General features: G+C 44.1%; 1 protein-coding gene across 6 annotated transcripts in view; it reads left to right on the forward strand.

The window, feature by feature from the left end:
- Nucleotides 1-13382, forward strand: part of KLHDC1 (kelch domain containing 1) — a 167390-nt gene that overhangs the window by 115110 nt on the left and 38898 nt on the right. For all 6 annotated transcript variants that reach the window (XM_033952968.1, XM_033952973.1, XM_033952971.1 and 3 more), the window contains one exon: nt 3299-3371. In XM_033952968.1, the coding sequence (XP_033808859.1) occupies nt 3299-3371 (73 nt within the window). The remainder of the gene's footprint in view (nt 1-3298; nt 3372-13382) is intronic.

Raw genomic sequence — 13382 nt, forward strand, 5'->3', positions numbered from 1 at the left:
CGTAATAACCATTCATCATTCGCACCCATTGTTTTTTGTTTTTTGTTTTTTCAAACTGTCCATTAGTATCTGCTATTTGGGGGGGGTACCTGTCCCTGTTCGCTCAGCCCAAGGTAGATTCCTTGGTAGCGCAGGTAACCAAACGCATGTCTCTGCCAAGTGAGGGAGGCGTACTATTAAAGGATATGCAGAATCGCAGAGTAGATGTGATTCTTAAAAGACAATTCGAAGTGCTAGCCTTGGGAATCAAGGCAACTACAGCAGCTTCCTTTGTCACACATGCTTGTCATACCAGTTTGCAGGGGCTTGAGTTGGCCGACAACAAGCCTTTGCCCATGCTTCTATTAGCAGGAAATCAGCTATATTGGCTGCCCATAACTGCAAGAATCAAGTTTAAATTAAGCATCACTGCCTTTAAGATCTTGACAGGGAATGCCCCCAACTACCTAACAGAGTTGGTCACCCTACTCAAAGGTGCCTCCAACAGATATTCCACCAGAAATCTTTTCCACTTAAAATTCCCAGCATGCAACAATCTAAAGTCTACCAGGTAAATTACCTTAGTCATCCAATATCAACTAGCAAAATGCTGGAACCAACTACCACTTATACTACGATCTTGTGACTACTATCTCAGATACAGAAAACTTTTAAAAGCATTTCTGTACCAAGACAGGGAGCCATCCCTGAAGTAACTGAAATGGTAATTGTAAAAGCTCATTTCTAATCTGTCTAATGCAACTCCTGGGACATAATGATGAGCCAATGATGACCTATTTGAACTTATAACTATGTATCTGTAACTATGACCTAACTATATTAAGAACTGTACTGGTCTACCTGTATTAGCAACTCTATTGAATGTTCATGTCAAAATGTCCATTGTAATTTCCTGGGTAACTGACCTAACCTTTTCTAATATAATCCAACCTTGAACTGAATAGGTAAAGGCGGAATAGAAAACCTGATTAACAGAGCCTGGTTCTCATCCTGGAGAGATGGCACCAGAACCAGAAGAGATATTGGCATGGAAGCAGTCTGCTGTAATGGATGTCAGGGTGTGGGAGACCTCAATGTTGAGGCATGCCTATGAGGAGATATCAGCTAGATGGAAGGAGAGTAGTCCCTGGTGTATCAATGCTTACTATATGTCAATGCTTACTATATTCAGTGCTTGGGAGGATACAGTGCCTCTGTGCTTCTTAGCTTTCTTATGTGCCATGTCCCATGATGCACAAGGTATAAATGAAGAGGAAACAGACATATATATTCTCACATACCTTCTACCTCCCTTATGAGTAGAATTCTGTCAGCTATTGTATTAGACTGCCCTTGTCCTACATAGCAATGTCAGGTAGGAAGGCTCACTCCTGCACAGTGGCACATTTCCAAAGGCTTCTTGAAATTATCTTGGAAGCGTTTCCACGCCAGGCTCCATTGATGACATTGTGCAAATGTGAAAATATATGTTCTATTATCCTTGGCGAATATCTGCCATAGGTGAATAATGTCACTGTACAGTATAGTGATCTTCTGTTCTTAGCTACCCTGGCTAAGAAATCATCAAAAAGACACCATTTCATATTCTTGAACTCCAAGTGGCATTTACATTTTTCCCCGCATTGTTCAATATCCTCATCAGTACCAGTGTAGGTCTCTCGTCATTATCTCTATGTGCTCCCACTTGCTGTACATATTCCATTTTCAGCAGGATATATGCAGTGTCTCAGCCCAGAATCTCTGGGAGCTATTTTTCCATTATCTCCTAAAATTTAGTTGCATCTCTGATAGCCAGTTTAAAGCAATTTAACTCTGGAACTTTCATTCTAGATTCCTCCTCCCTAGAAAATTCTGACCACAGATACATCCAACCTGGGATGAGGGTTCCTGTAGATGGGTTTCACACACACAGGGTAATTGGTCTGTTCAGAAGATCCAGCTTCACATCAGTTTCCTGGAGCCGTGAGCAATTTGGAATGTTTTAAAAAGAATATGGAATAGAATGAGGGTGGGATGGTTTTGGAAGGTTATGTGAAAGAATTAGTAACAGGATGGGAGGGAAGGGGGGGTAGGATTCTTATTTTATGTAAAGAGACTGATGATATGATTTTCAAGTGATTTGTTAATTAATGTTATGATTTTTGTATACTTGATGAAAGATTAAAAATGAATAAAGAATTTTTTAAAAAAAAAAGGATTTAAGAGATTGGCTATTGAACCAAATCATTCTAATCCAAACAATCAGATTACCATGTAGTATGTCAACAAACAGGGGTACAGGTGTTCCTTGTGTTAGGAAGCAGTTGGGATGTGGCAGTGGGCATCCGTTTGTAGCATAGTACTTAGAGACATAAACATGGCAGGCAAGGCTGAGCAGGGCGATGCAGCCTCATGAGTGGGCTCTTTATATAGACATTGCCCAATCTTCCAAGAGTAGACCTCTTTGCCACTTATTTCAACAACAAAGTCCCTCACTACTGTTCCAGATTTAGGTCACATAACAGACTAGTATTGGATGCCTTTCTTCTGGATTAGAGGAAGGGCCTTCTGTATGTGTATTCTCCTATCCCTCTAGTGGGGAAGACTGCTGAAACTCAAGCAGGATAGGGGCACCATGATCCTCAGCATGGCCTACTAGCTGAGATAGAAATGGTTCACTTTACTTCTGGAATTATCCTCCAAAGAACCTTGGAGAATGGAGTGTTTTCCAACCTTCATCACACAGAAGGAGAGGTGCTGGCCACATAGGGAGGGGAAATGAAGAGTGTGGTGCAGTGGTTAAAGCTACATCCTCAGCACCCTGAGGTTGTGGGTACCAACCCATGCTGCTCCTTGTGACCCAGTGCAAGTCACTTAATCCCCCCATTGCCCCAGGTACATTCGATAGATTGTGAGCCCACCGGGACAGACAGGGAAACATGCTTGAGTACCTGAATGAAATTCATGTAAACCTTTCTGAGCTCCCCTGGGAGAACAGTATAGAAAATTAAATAAATAAAAATAAATAAATAAATTATGAGTGGGGTTAGGGAGGGGAAGGGGAGATGCCGGATTATAGGAAGCTAAGGCGCTGAGTCACCCCTGGGTTGGGGTATGGTACTGGTGCAAACTGCTCTAGGTTCACCTAGGGCATTGGATACCCTTGGGCCACTCCTGCAGAAGACTAGGAAATTCTTTGCTGAATAATGTTTTTGCAAGAGCAATTCTAATGTTTAGATGTGACTTTATTCAAGTCAATAGGAGTGAAAGATGGAAAGAAAATGTGAATGAATTACCAATATTGTTTCTATTCTCACAGGTGATGGCTGGATTCATAACATCACAACAAATGAATGGAAACAACTCCCACATTTTCCAAAGGATAGGCCCAGGTACAAATAATCAGTACCTAATGAAAAAGAAAACAAAAAGTATAAGCCTTACAAAAATCTACTCTGTACTATTCAATAGACTAATTATAAGAAAAATGAAAATATAGGACATATGATCTGACTATATAATTAACACGGCTAAAGTATCATTGTGGTTGGTGGAAAATTTTAAAATTTTAAATATTTTTCTTAACAAAAGCTAATCTGTCATTAAATGAGCAGCAAATGTAATGTATCTTAACATAATGAATCTTAATACATTTGTACAAATGTACAAGATCTAAGAAATGCTAAGAAGAATGGAAAAGTATACTCCATGAAGTACCCAAAATTTCCAAAGGTGTTCTTTAATTTCAAATTTTAGAGCGTGTTGGTGTATAAGAGTATCAGAGAGGCCAACATTATAAGTGATTCTTTGCATAAGTAGGAGCCTTTGTGTTTTCGTATAACACAGAGGCAAAGGTTGGAGGTGGTTGTGCATCAGGGTGAGAGAGAGGAAAGCTATTTATGTGTGTGAGTGAGCAAGTATATGAGTGTGTGCTAAAACTGAGACTTAGTTTATGTGCATGTATATATTTTAGAGTCTGAATTTGTGTGGGCATGTGTGAAAGAGGAGAAATTGTATGTAAGAGAGAAAAAAGAGATAGTAGGTATTTGAGAAATGGAGAATGGATATGTATATCCTTTTTCAGTACACATGCACAAATTTTGCAGCAGAAGACAAATATTCTTTCATGCTAGCTAGCTGCATCCAATATAGTCAATATGTACACGTACTTTTCCAATGCCATGGAAATCAATGTCAAAAATTATGCAGATAATTTGAAAAGGGATATAGATAGAAATCAATGTTTACATAACAATGCCTAAAAGGTAGAAGTTGCAGTATATTTGGCATTATTGGCAATCACAAGTATTGTGATCCTAGGATAGCGCATTTTAAATGGAGATAAGAGAGAAATAGCTTTCCAACATGTACATTGAAGTTTAAATATAATGCAGTGCTTTGTGATCTTTTCCTGCAGAGAAATAGTTAATCAGGCTGATTTTAATACAGAGATGCAGAGAGGTCCACATCTTTAACCTAGGACGCCCTTCAGTTACAGAACAAGTGATTTCTTTGATCCTTGCAATTGTTATTTTTGATATATTTTACTTTTATTTCATGAAAACGTTGAGGCTGTTTAATCAAAATAATGTGTGTCAGAAGCTCCATGCTTTAAAACATTGTTTAAATAAGTTAATTTCTGTAAATGTAAATTTGAATTTTCATTAAGATGATGTCATAATCATTTTTCTGATCATAGGTTTTCTTTCAAGCACATAAATGGGCGAGTTGTACTTTAAGGTCCTGTTCTCAAAAACTCTTTTATCTAATCCTTTAAAAAATATAAGTTGAAGACACATTTCCTAATTTTGGGGTCCTTGTACTAAGGCACGCTAACTGATTTAGCGCTTGCTAAAGATTAGCACGTGCTAAATGCTAATGTGCCCATTATATTCTATGGATGCATTAGCGCGCACTAAATCAGCTAGCGTGCCTTAGTAAAAGAGGGGGTTTATCCTTGTTTTCTACTGTCACAAAAAAATACTGGCAGCTTTTGTGTTATGCCTGAAACTTGTATGCTTTGGTTCCGATTTTAACTTTTGTTTATTTATTGTTATCCAAAAGTCTGGGAATGCCATAACTAAAATCATTAGGGCCCCTTTTACAAAGCCATGGTAGCAATTCCCACGCAGCAAATGTGATGCAGCGCATTCAATTCCTGTAGGCTGCGTCACATTTGCAGTTCCAGGACTCACTACCACAGCTTTGTAAAAGGGGCCCATAGTCTGTAAAATTCAGAAATATATAAAAAAAATTAAATACAACTTGAAATCTTCATGGGGAAGTTGAATATAATCTCAAAAGAACTGCAAATCAATGTATATGAACACTTTTTTTTGTACACAAAATTATGTTTAAAAAAAGAGTTTATATCCAGTCTAACTACTACCTCTCTGCAGATCAACTCTTGGGGGAGACCATTTGGAGCTTTGGGGGCCCCTTGATACTTTGGTAGCCATGCTCCCAGATGATAGAGTCACTTCATGTTTCTCCGGAGCACTAAATATACTTGAGCAGCAGTGGCCTTTGCATAGAGCTAGAAGGTTCAGTGCCTACCAAACCTTGCTTTTCCATATTTTGGAAGCAAGGGGATGCTAGGACTAAATTGCATTGGGCCCTGCTGCCCATTCATGATCAGCTCTAACCCCAGAACATAGTTCTCATTCCTTGTCATCAGCACTAGCCAAGTCCAGGACATGTGGGTTTGCACCCATCTACCAATAGGTCAAGATAGAGAGTATAGAATTGTGTTATGCTGTAATAGCAAACAATTCAGTATTCTGTTACATCCCTTCTGGATTCCATATGCTAGGTGTTCAATCCCTACCTCTCAGTCCGGGAGTTGCAGAAATCCAACACTTTTGTGAGCACATGCTCCACCCCCTTAGACTGAGAGCTAGCAAACATATCTAGTTTCAATTTCTGCAAGCAATCTGGGTAGAAGTCTTTGCAGTTTGCTCTGCTACGTTTCTTATTTTTTTCACTTAAAGTTTGTTTCTTCAGTGGCTTTAGTGCCTTGAGACCCCTTCCGATGGTCCCCTGTTGGAGAAAAGGATGCAGTCCCATGGAGCCAGACTGCTGCTTCACAGAGAAATGGTGGATCTGGGGAGCCAGCCTGCTGTTTACACCCTTCTGGAATTCGGAGTTCCTTCCCCTGGTAATTTGCTTGCCCGCCGACCTTGTCACAAGTTTTAAGTGCAGCATGTATGCATCTGGAGTAAAACCACCCCAGGTTTCAATGCGCAGGCTGCTTTTCTCACCCCCGACCGTGTGGCAAGAATCCATGAGGGCGAAGATCACATTCGGTATCCAACCGACTAGCAGTCCAAAGATCATCAAACTGATCTATGTGGAGCTGTTTCTGAGGCAGAAATTCTTTTTCTCCCTTCAGCTGCTGTATGAAAATGTTGACAGGCAAGGCACTTCAGTGTCTGTGAGTAACCTTCCATTATTTCCTATGAGAACTTCGGGGATGGCTTTTTAAACCATTTAAAAATCATTTTTATAGTTTCTGAGGTAGGGTTAAGGTCCTCCCCAGACCCCAAATTACTATTTATTTTTGGTCTTTGTTTTTGGCACAAATTCATGGCAGTGGCCATCTTGGATTTTTTTAAAAAAATCTTTTTTTCTAACCTTTAATTTCTGCCTCAAAACCCCTCGATTTGCTTAAAAATTGTTTGGGATGGACTCCCTAGCTCCTAATCTGTCGAGTTTGAACATTATTTGCACTGGATTGGTGCTGGATCAGCGACTGTGTACCGCATGCTGTAGCGCACTGGGAGAGGGGGCGGAAGCTTCAAACTTTGCCTCCTTTGACTACTTTAGGGCTGGGGAGCTAGCCTGGGCCATGACTTCGGGGAAAAAGTCTCACCCAGTGGCCTTTCTGGAGTCTGGCGCAAAACGCCTGTGTTCTAAGTCTGGAGACTTTTTTGGCACACCACATGTCTCTGGGAGGAAGCCCTGCCATGGTTGTGGGGTATGACCTTTCACTGGATTTTGTTCGGTTTCTCTGGAAAGCGTATTTTTCAGACCCCACTCGTTTGACGCAGCTGACGAGCGTATTGGGTCTTTCTTAGCCTGTTGCGCCAGTGAAAGAGCTTCCTGTTCGTAGTCTGGCTGTGGCGGACATCGATTGCAGTAGTTGCCCTGCAGATCTTATGCCTCTTCTGTCTCCTGACACTGCTTCTATTTTGTATCCAGATAATACTCTTGCCAGGACTAGTCCTTTCAGCTGCCTGGAGAGTCCAGATGTGGGTGACCCTGCTGTCTGTAGATTTTTAAGCATGATTCTCTATCCACCTTTTTACTGCTGCTGTTTAGTAAGAGCTACAATTTAATTCTCCACACCTGATTTTCAGCAGGTTTTTGAACGGCCATAAAGTTATCTGGCACACTGCCCTCCCTAGTGATGGGGGAGCACTGCTTAAGAATTCTCATGATCGCAGGGTGGAGATTATGTTGAAAAAGCATTTTACAGTGGCATCTTTCGGTATCATAGTGGCGGTAGCCGTTTCTTTTACAACACGAACCAGGCTACCAGTTTGTGCAGTGCGTCCTCTATGAAGGTATATGCCTGTCCTCCACTGGTGATAGATGGTGTGGATCATTTGGCGGACACACTTTATGATCTCTTTGGAGTTCTTAGAAAGGTCTCTGCTTCTGCAATATCTTTGCACCAGATTTTTTTGGGATCTGTCATTGGGCTGGAGAAACTGCCTCAATGGCCACTTTAAGCTGAATTCCTTTCAAAGGCCAGCTTCCTTATAGTAAAGATCTGGATGACCTCATGACCAGTGTTGCTGAGTGAAAAGGTTCTGGTCCTAATACTGCCTCACACGCTCTGTCATTTGTAAGTCAGATGCATCTGGGGACAGTCTCTTTAGGAAGAAAGGACGCACAAGCTCAGGTTTGTCCCAAAGAAATTGTCCATTTATTATGAGTCCTACATCCATTTATAAAGCATTATACAAGGGTCAGTTTTTTCAGCATATGTCTGTAGGAAAGACCATATTTGGTAACAGGATACATAAAAGCAACATGACTGTAGGAAAGACCATATTTGGTAACAGGATACATTAGAAAGAGGTAGCAAACATAAGGGGGGGGGGTTTAGTGGTAAGTTTCCATCTAAGGTCTAGCAATGTTTCTTATCTCTCTAAAGCACAAGATGTAAGACACAGAGCTCAGAACACAAAGAGAAAATGGCCTTGTGATTTCTTGGCACATACAACCTGTTTTCAGCAGTTCAAATAGAAAACTTACAAGGAATATATGTGCCCCTTCACTGAGTGCCATATGAAGTCTCTCCCGGTGGACAAGTCTCGCTGTTAATTTTCATTCCTCTTGCAGGTTTCGTCAGGGATCCGCGGGATCTTCTTCCCAGAGATATTCCTCGGGCTTCTGCCCTCGTTACAACAGTTCTACTTCTAGGCGTTCTCAGGCCTCAGGTTCCCAAGCAGCTGCTGCACCTAAAATGCCTCATTGACGCCAGAGGTTAGGTGAGGCTTCCTCATATTGGAGGATGACTTCTCAGTTTCTTCAAGAGTGGAGCCACATTTCTTCAGATCCATTGATGCGGTTCATCATTTGGGAGGAACACAAGATAGTCCTTTTGCCTGCCACCGAGTTTGTTTCTAGACTCACCAGCAGGTCGTTCAGACAAGGAGTCCAAGGTCCGTGCTACTCTGCAACGTCTCTTACACTTCAGTATGATAGAACCCATTCCAGAACGTGAATTGGGCTTAGGCGGATGCTCCTTATACTTCATCGTGCCAAAGTCAGAAGGATTGGAGACCCATTCTGGTTCTAAAGTCGGTCATTTGCTTCTTATGGATTCCTTATTTCCACATGGAAACAGTGCACAGTCATAGCTGTGGTCTCTCCAGGGGATTTCCTGATATTCTTGGATCTCACAGAGGTTTACCTCCATATTCCACTTTACCCGAAGCATCGCAGGTTTCTGCGTTTCCATGTTCTGCAATATCATTTCTAGTTAGCAGTTCTGCCCTTTGGCCTTCCAATGGTGCCCCGCACTTTCACCGAAGTGATGGTAGTTGTGGCTTTTCTTCACTAGCAGGGGGTCCAGGTCCATCCTTACTTGGATGACTGGTTGATCTGGACCCCATCTAGTCAGGAGTGTGAAAGTGCGGTGGAGATGGTGGTGTCTCTGCTGCAGTCATTGGGTTGGATTGTCAACTTCGGGAAGAGCCACTTGCCACCCTCCCTGTCCTAGAAGTATCTGGGCCTTCTCTTCGACACCAGACAGAGTCATGTGTTTCTTCCACAGCATGCAGACTGAAACTTCCAAATGAAATCAGAGATCTTCTAGACCATCTGGCTCCCACAGCCTGGTGCTATCTGCCGATTCTGGGGTCCGTGGCAGCATCCTTGGAAGTGGTCCCCTGGGCCAGAGCACATATGCACCCTTTACAGGATCCCCTCCTCTCTTGGTGGTCTCCACAGTGTCATCCCCTTCAGATGCCACTCCGTGGATGGATGCTGTCTGCCAGGGCAGGCTTCTTCGGATTCCAGAGTGGATGACTCTTAGGATGGATGCCAGCCTGTCGATTGGGGTGCTCACTGCAGGGACCGCTTCATTCAGGGGCAGTGGACCCTTCATCAGAAACGTTGGTCAATCAATCGTCTGAGCTCCGAGCAATTCGGCTAGTGCTACTCGCTTTCCAGCCCTTCTGGAGAGACAAGCAGTGTGAGTATGTACCAACAACGCCATGGTGGTGGCGTACGTAAATTGTCAAGGGGGCACACGAAGTGCTCCCTTGGGCCAGGAGGCTTGCATGCTGCTTTTGTTGGAACATTGGTCTTCGACCTGGCAGCTAGGCTTCAATGCTAAGAAATGTAAGGTCATGCACCTCGGCAACAGAAATCCGTGCAGAACATACACCTTGAATGGAGAGACCTTAGCTAGGTCTTCAACAGAACGAGATTTAGGAGTGATCATTAGTGCAGACATGAAAACTGCCAATCAAGTGGAGAAGGCTTCTTCTAAGGCAAGACAGATGTTGGGTTGTATCCGTAGAAGTTTCGTCAGCCGGAAGCCTGAAGTCATAATGCCATTGTACAGAACCATGGTGAGACCTCATCTGGAATACTGTGTGCAATTCTGGAGGCCACATTACCGTAAAGATGTGCTGAGAGTCGAGTCGGTTCAACGGATGGCCACCAGGATGGTCTCAGGGTTCAAGGATCTCTCGTACAAAGAGAGGCTGAACAAATTGTGGCTCTACTTTCTCGAAGAATGTAGGGAAAGGGGAGACCTGATTGAGACGTTTAAATATATCATCGGACGTATCGAAGTGGAAGATGATATTTTCTGTCTTAAAGGACCCACGACCACAAGAGGACATGCGCTCAAAATCAGGGGCAGGAAATTTCATGGCGACACTAGGAAGTATTTCTTCACCGAAAGAGTGATCGATCATTGGAACGAGCTAATGGTACAGGTAATCGAGGCCAACAGCGTGCCAGATTTTAAGAGTAAATGGGATGCCCATGTGGGATCCCTAAGAGGGTAGAGTTAAGGAGGGTCTTTAGGAGTGGGATCTCTAGGAAAGTAAACCTAGGGGGGTGGGTCATTTGGGTGGGCAGACTTGATGGGCTATGGCCCTTTTCTGCCGTCATTTTCTATGTTTCTATGAGCAGACAATGTTCAGGCAGACTTCCTTTGCCATCAAATCCTGGACCTGGGAGAATGGCCTCTCTCGCAGGAGGTGTTCAGTCTAATTGTACAACACTGGGGTCAGCCAAAGATGGACTTGATAGCTTCAGCAGAATACTCGAAGGCCAGGCACTTTTACAATCAACGGTCCCAGCGCAGAAGCCTAGGGCTGGCTCAGGCCTTGGTTCAACCCTGGCCGGACCATGAGCTCCTATATATGTTCCCTCTGGTCGGTCAGGTCCCCTCTGGCCTCTGGTCGGTCAGGTCGTCTTCCGGATAACGACATGTCTTGGCCTTGCGATTTTAGTAGATCCAGATTGGTCTCATTGCCCGTGGTATGCAGATCTCATCTGTCTTTAGTGAGATGAGAAACTCCAGCTCCTCTTCATCGATACCTTCTCAGTCTGGTGCCCATGGAGACCCTGGTCTTATGGCATGGCTCTGGAGGGCTTAGCCTTGATGAAGTAAAGAAACCCTTTATTATGGCTTCTCCTGCCAAGGCCTGGTAGGCTTTTCAAAAGTAGTGTGCTACAGAACGCATGGAGCCTGAGAGGGCCCTTATTTCGGTGGCCCTGGCCTTTCTTGCAGCAGGCCTAGACAAAGGTTTAACAGTAGCCTCTCTTAAGGTTCGTGGGAAAGGCCCTTCATACTTTAGAGCTCGCAGGGGCACTAGTTCGCTTCCTGCTGATTCAGACGTGACCAGGTTTATGAGAGAGGATCTTTGTTTGCAACCTCCCTTGGGTCTTCCTTTCCCTTCATGGAATCTTAACATCATTCTGCAGAGACTTGGGGAAGCCCCATTCGATCCACTGAAGGCTGCTTCTCTTCTGGATCTCACGATCAAGATGGTCTTTTTGGTTGCCATTGTCTCGGCACGGCATATTTCAGAGCTTCAGGCTCTTTCTTGCAGAGAACCCTTTCTCAGTATTACGGACACAGGTGTTGTCCACTGTATGGTATCTTCCTTTCTACCAAAAGTGGTTTCAGTCTTCCATGTCAGCCAGAAGGTTCATTCGCCTGTGTTTCATGCCACAGGTTCAGAACGCAAAGATCAGATCTTGCGCTATTTGGATGTTAGGAGAGTCTTGCTCCACTATTTGGAGATACATAATGGTTTCGGGATGTTGGATCACCTTTTTGTCCTGACTGCTGCGCCTCACCGTAGTCTGCCGGTGTCCATGTTCTCAATTACTCGATGGATTTCAATGGCCATTTCCACGATTTAAATCACCTGCGGCAAGTAGCTGCCAATTTCGCTTAAAGCCCACTTAACTAGAAGTGTGGCTGCGTCATGGGCGGAGTCTTGTGCGATTTATCCTGATGAAATTTGCAGGGCGGCTACTTGATCCTCACTTCACACTTTTACCCGGTTTTACAGCGTGGATGTGGCGGCTCATTCGGATGCCACTTTTGGGACCTCAGTGTTGAGGACAGGTTCTTCTGTCCCTCCCTAGCTGCTACCATTGATTTGGTACATCACCTAGCGTATGGAAGATTAGGTTTTTATCTTTGATAATCTTCTTTATCCCAGGACAAGCAGGCAGCCTATTCTCACATATGGGTGACGTCATCAGCGGAGCCCGCATGCAGAAGCTCGCAAGCAGACTTGCTTGAAGAAACTAGAAATTTCGAGTCAACCGCACCGCACATGCACGAGTGCCTTCCCGCCCAGAATAGTGCGCGTCTCCTCAGTTCTCAGTTTTCCGCAGAGCCGAGAAGTCCATCTTTGACTCTCTGTGTTTAACTTTTTCACTTCGTGCCTTCTCTACACCGCGGTTTGTGTTTTTTTCTTCATGAATCGCTTTTTTTCCCTTTATTTCTTTAAAAAAAAATTTTTTTTTATTTCTTCCATTCGGCTGCCCGGGCAGGCCGCTCGGCCACAGGCCAAGGGCTTTGATTTTGCGGCGGCTATTTTTCCTCCTATGTCCCGGCCAGCAACGGGCTTCAAGAAGTGTAGCCAGTGCCAGCGTGTGATTTCCCTGTTGGTGTCTCAAGTGCCTTGGGCCGGACCATCAACCGAAGTCGTGCGAGCGCTGTGCTACTCTTCAACCTCGAGCGCTTAAACATCGTCGAATTTTGGTCCAGAAGCTCTTCGGGATGGATTCCTCCTCCGATCCCTAGAATTCGAAGGCGGCCTCGACCTTACCTTCGACCGACAATCATCCTGTTTCTACTGCTTCGACCTCGAGCCTCATCAGACCTTCTTCATTTGCAACGGCTCTCTCCTCGACGACTCCTGCTATATCTTCCCCTGTATCCTCAGGTCAGATAGCTCAGCAGAAGGTTCCAGCGGTGGTGCTTAAGGTGCCTAAGACTTCCAAGTCGCACATTTCCACTGCCTCTGTGGAACCTCCAGCCAAAGCAGGTGGTCCGGTTTCAGACACGGATCCATCCTTGCCGGCTTCTTTCCAGACCATATTGGAGAAGCAATTCATTTAGTTTCTTACTAATATGGGACCGAAGCTTCTTCCTCTTATATAGCCTAGGCATTCAGCATACTCCCGCGAAGTCTAACCTCTTTCTTTGCCTCAGTCTGAGCTTGCACTCTTTGCAGGGAGCAGAGTCTCTCCGAGTGTCTGGTCTGACATCTAAGCACGTTAAGCAAGGAGCAGAATCTTTGCAAGTGCCTCAGCAAGAATCCTCACACTCTATCCAAGGAGCAGAGTCTTTGGGAGTGCATCGAGGTTCCTCCACCAAGCCTCCGGAGCTTCGATCCACAGCCTCCAGT

The sequence above is a fragment of the Geotrypetes seraphini genome, chromosome 7 (assembly GCF_902459505.1).
Source record: "Geotrypetes seraphini chromosome 7, aGeoSer1.1, whole genome shotgun sequence".
NCBI classification, from domain to species: Eukaryota; Metazoa; Chordata; class Amphibia; order Gymnophiona; family Dermophiidae; genus Geotrypetes; species Geotrypetes seraphini.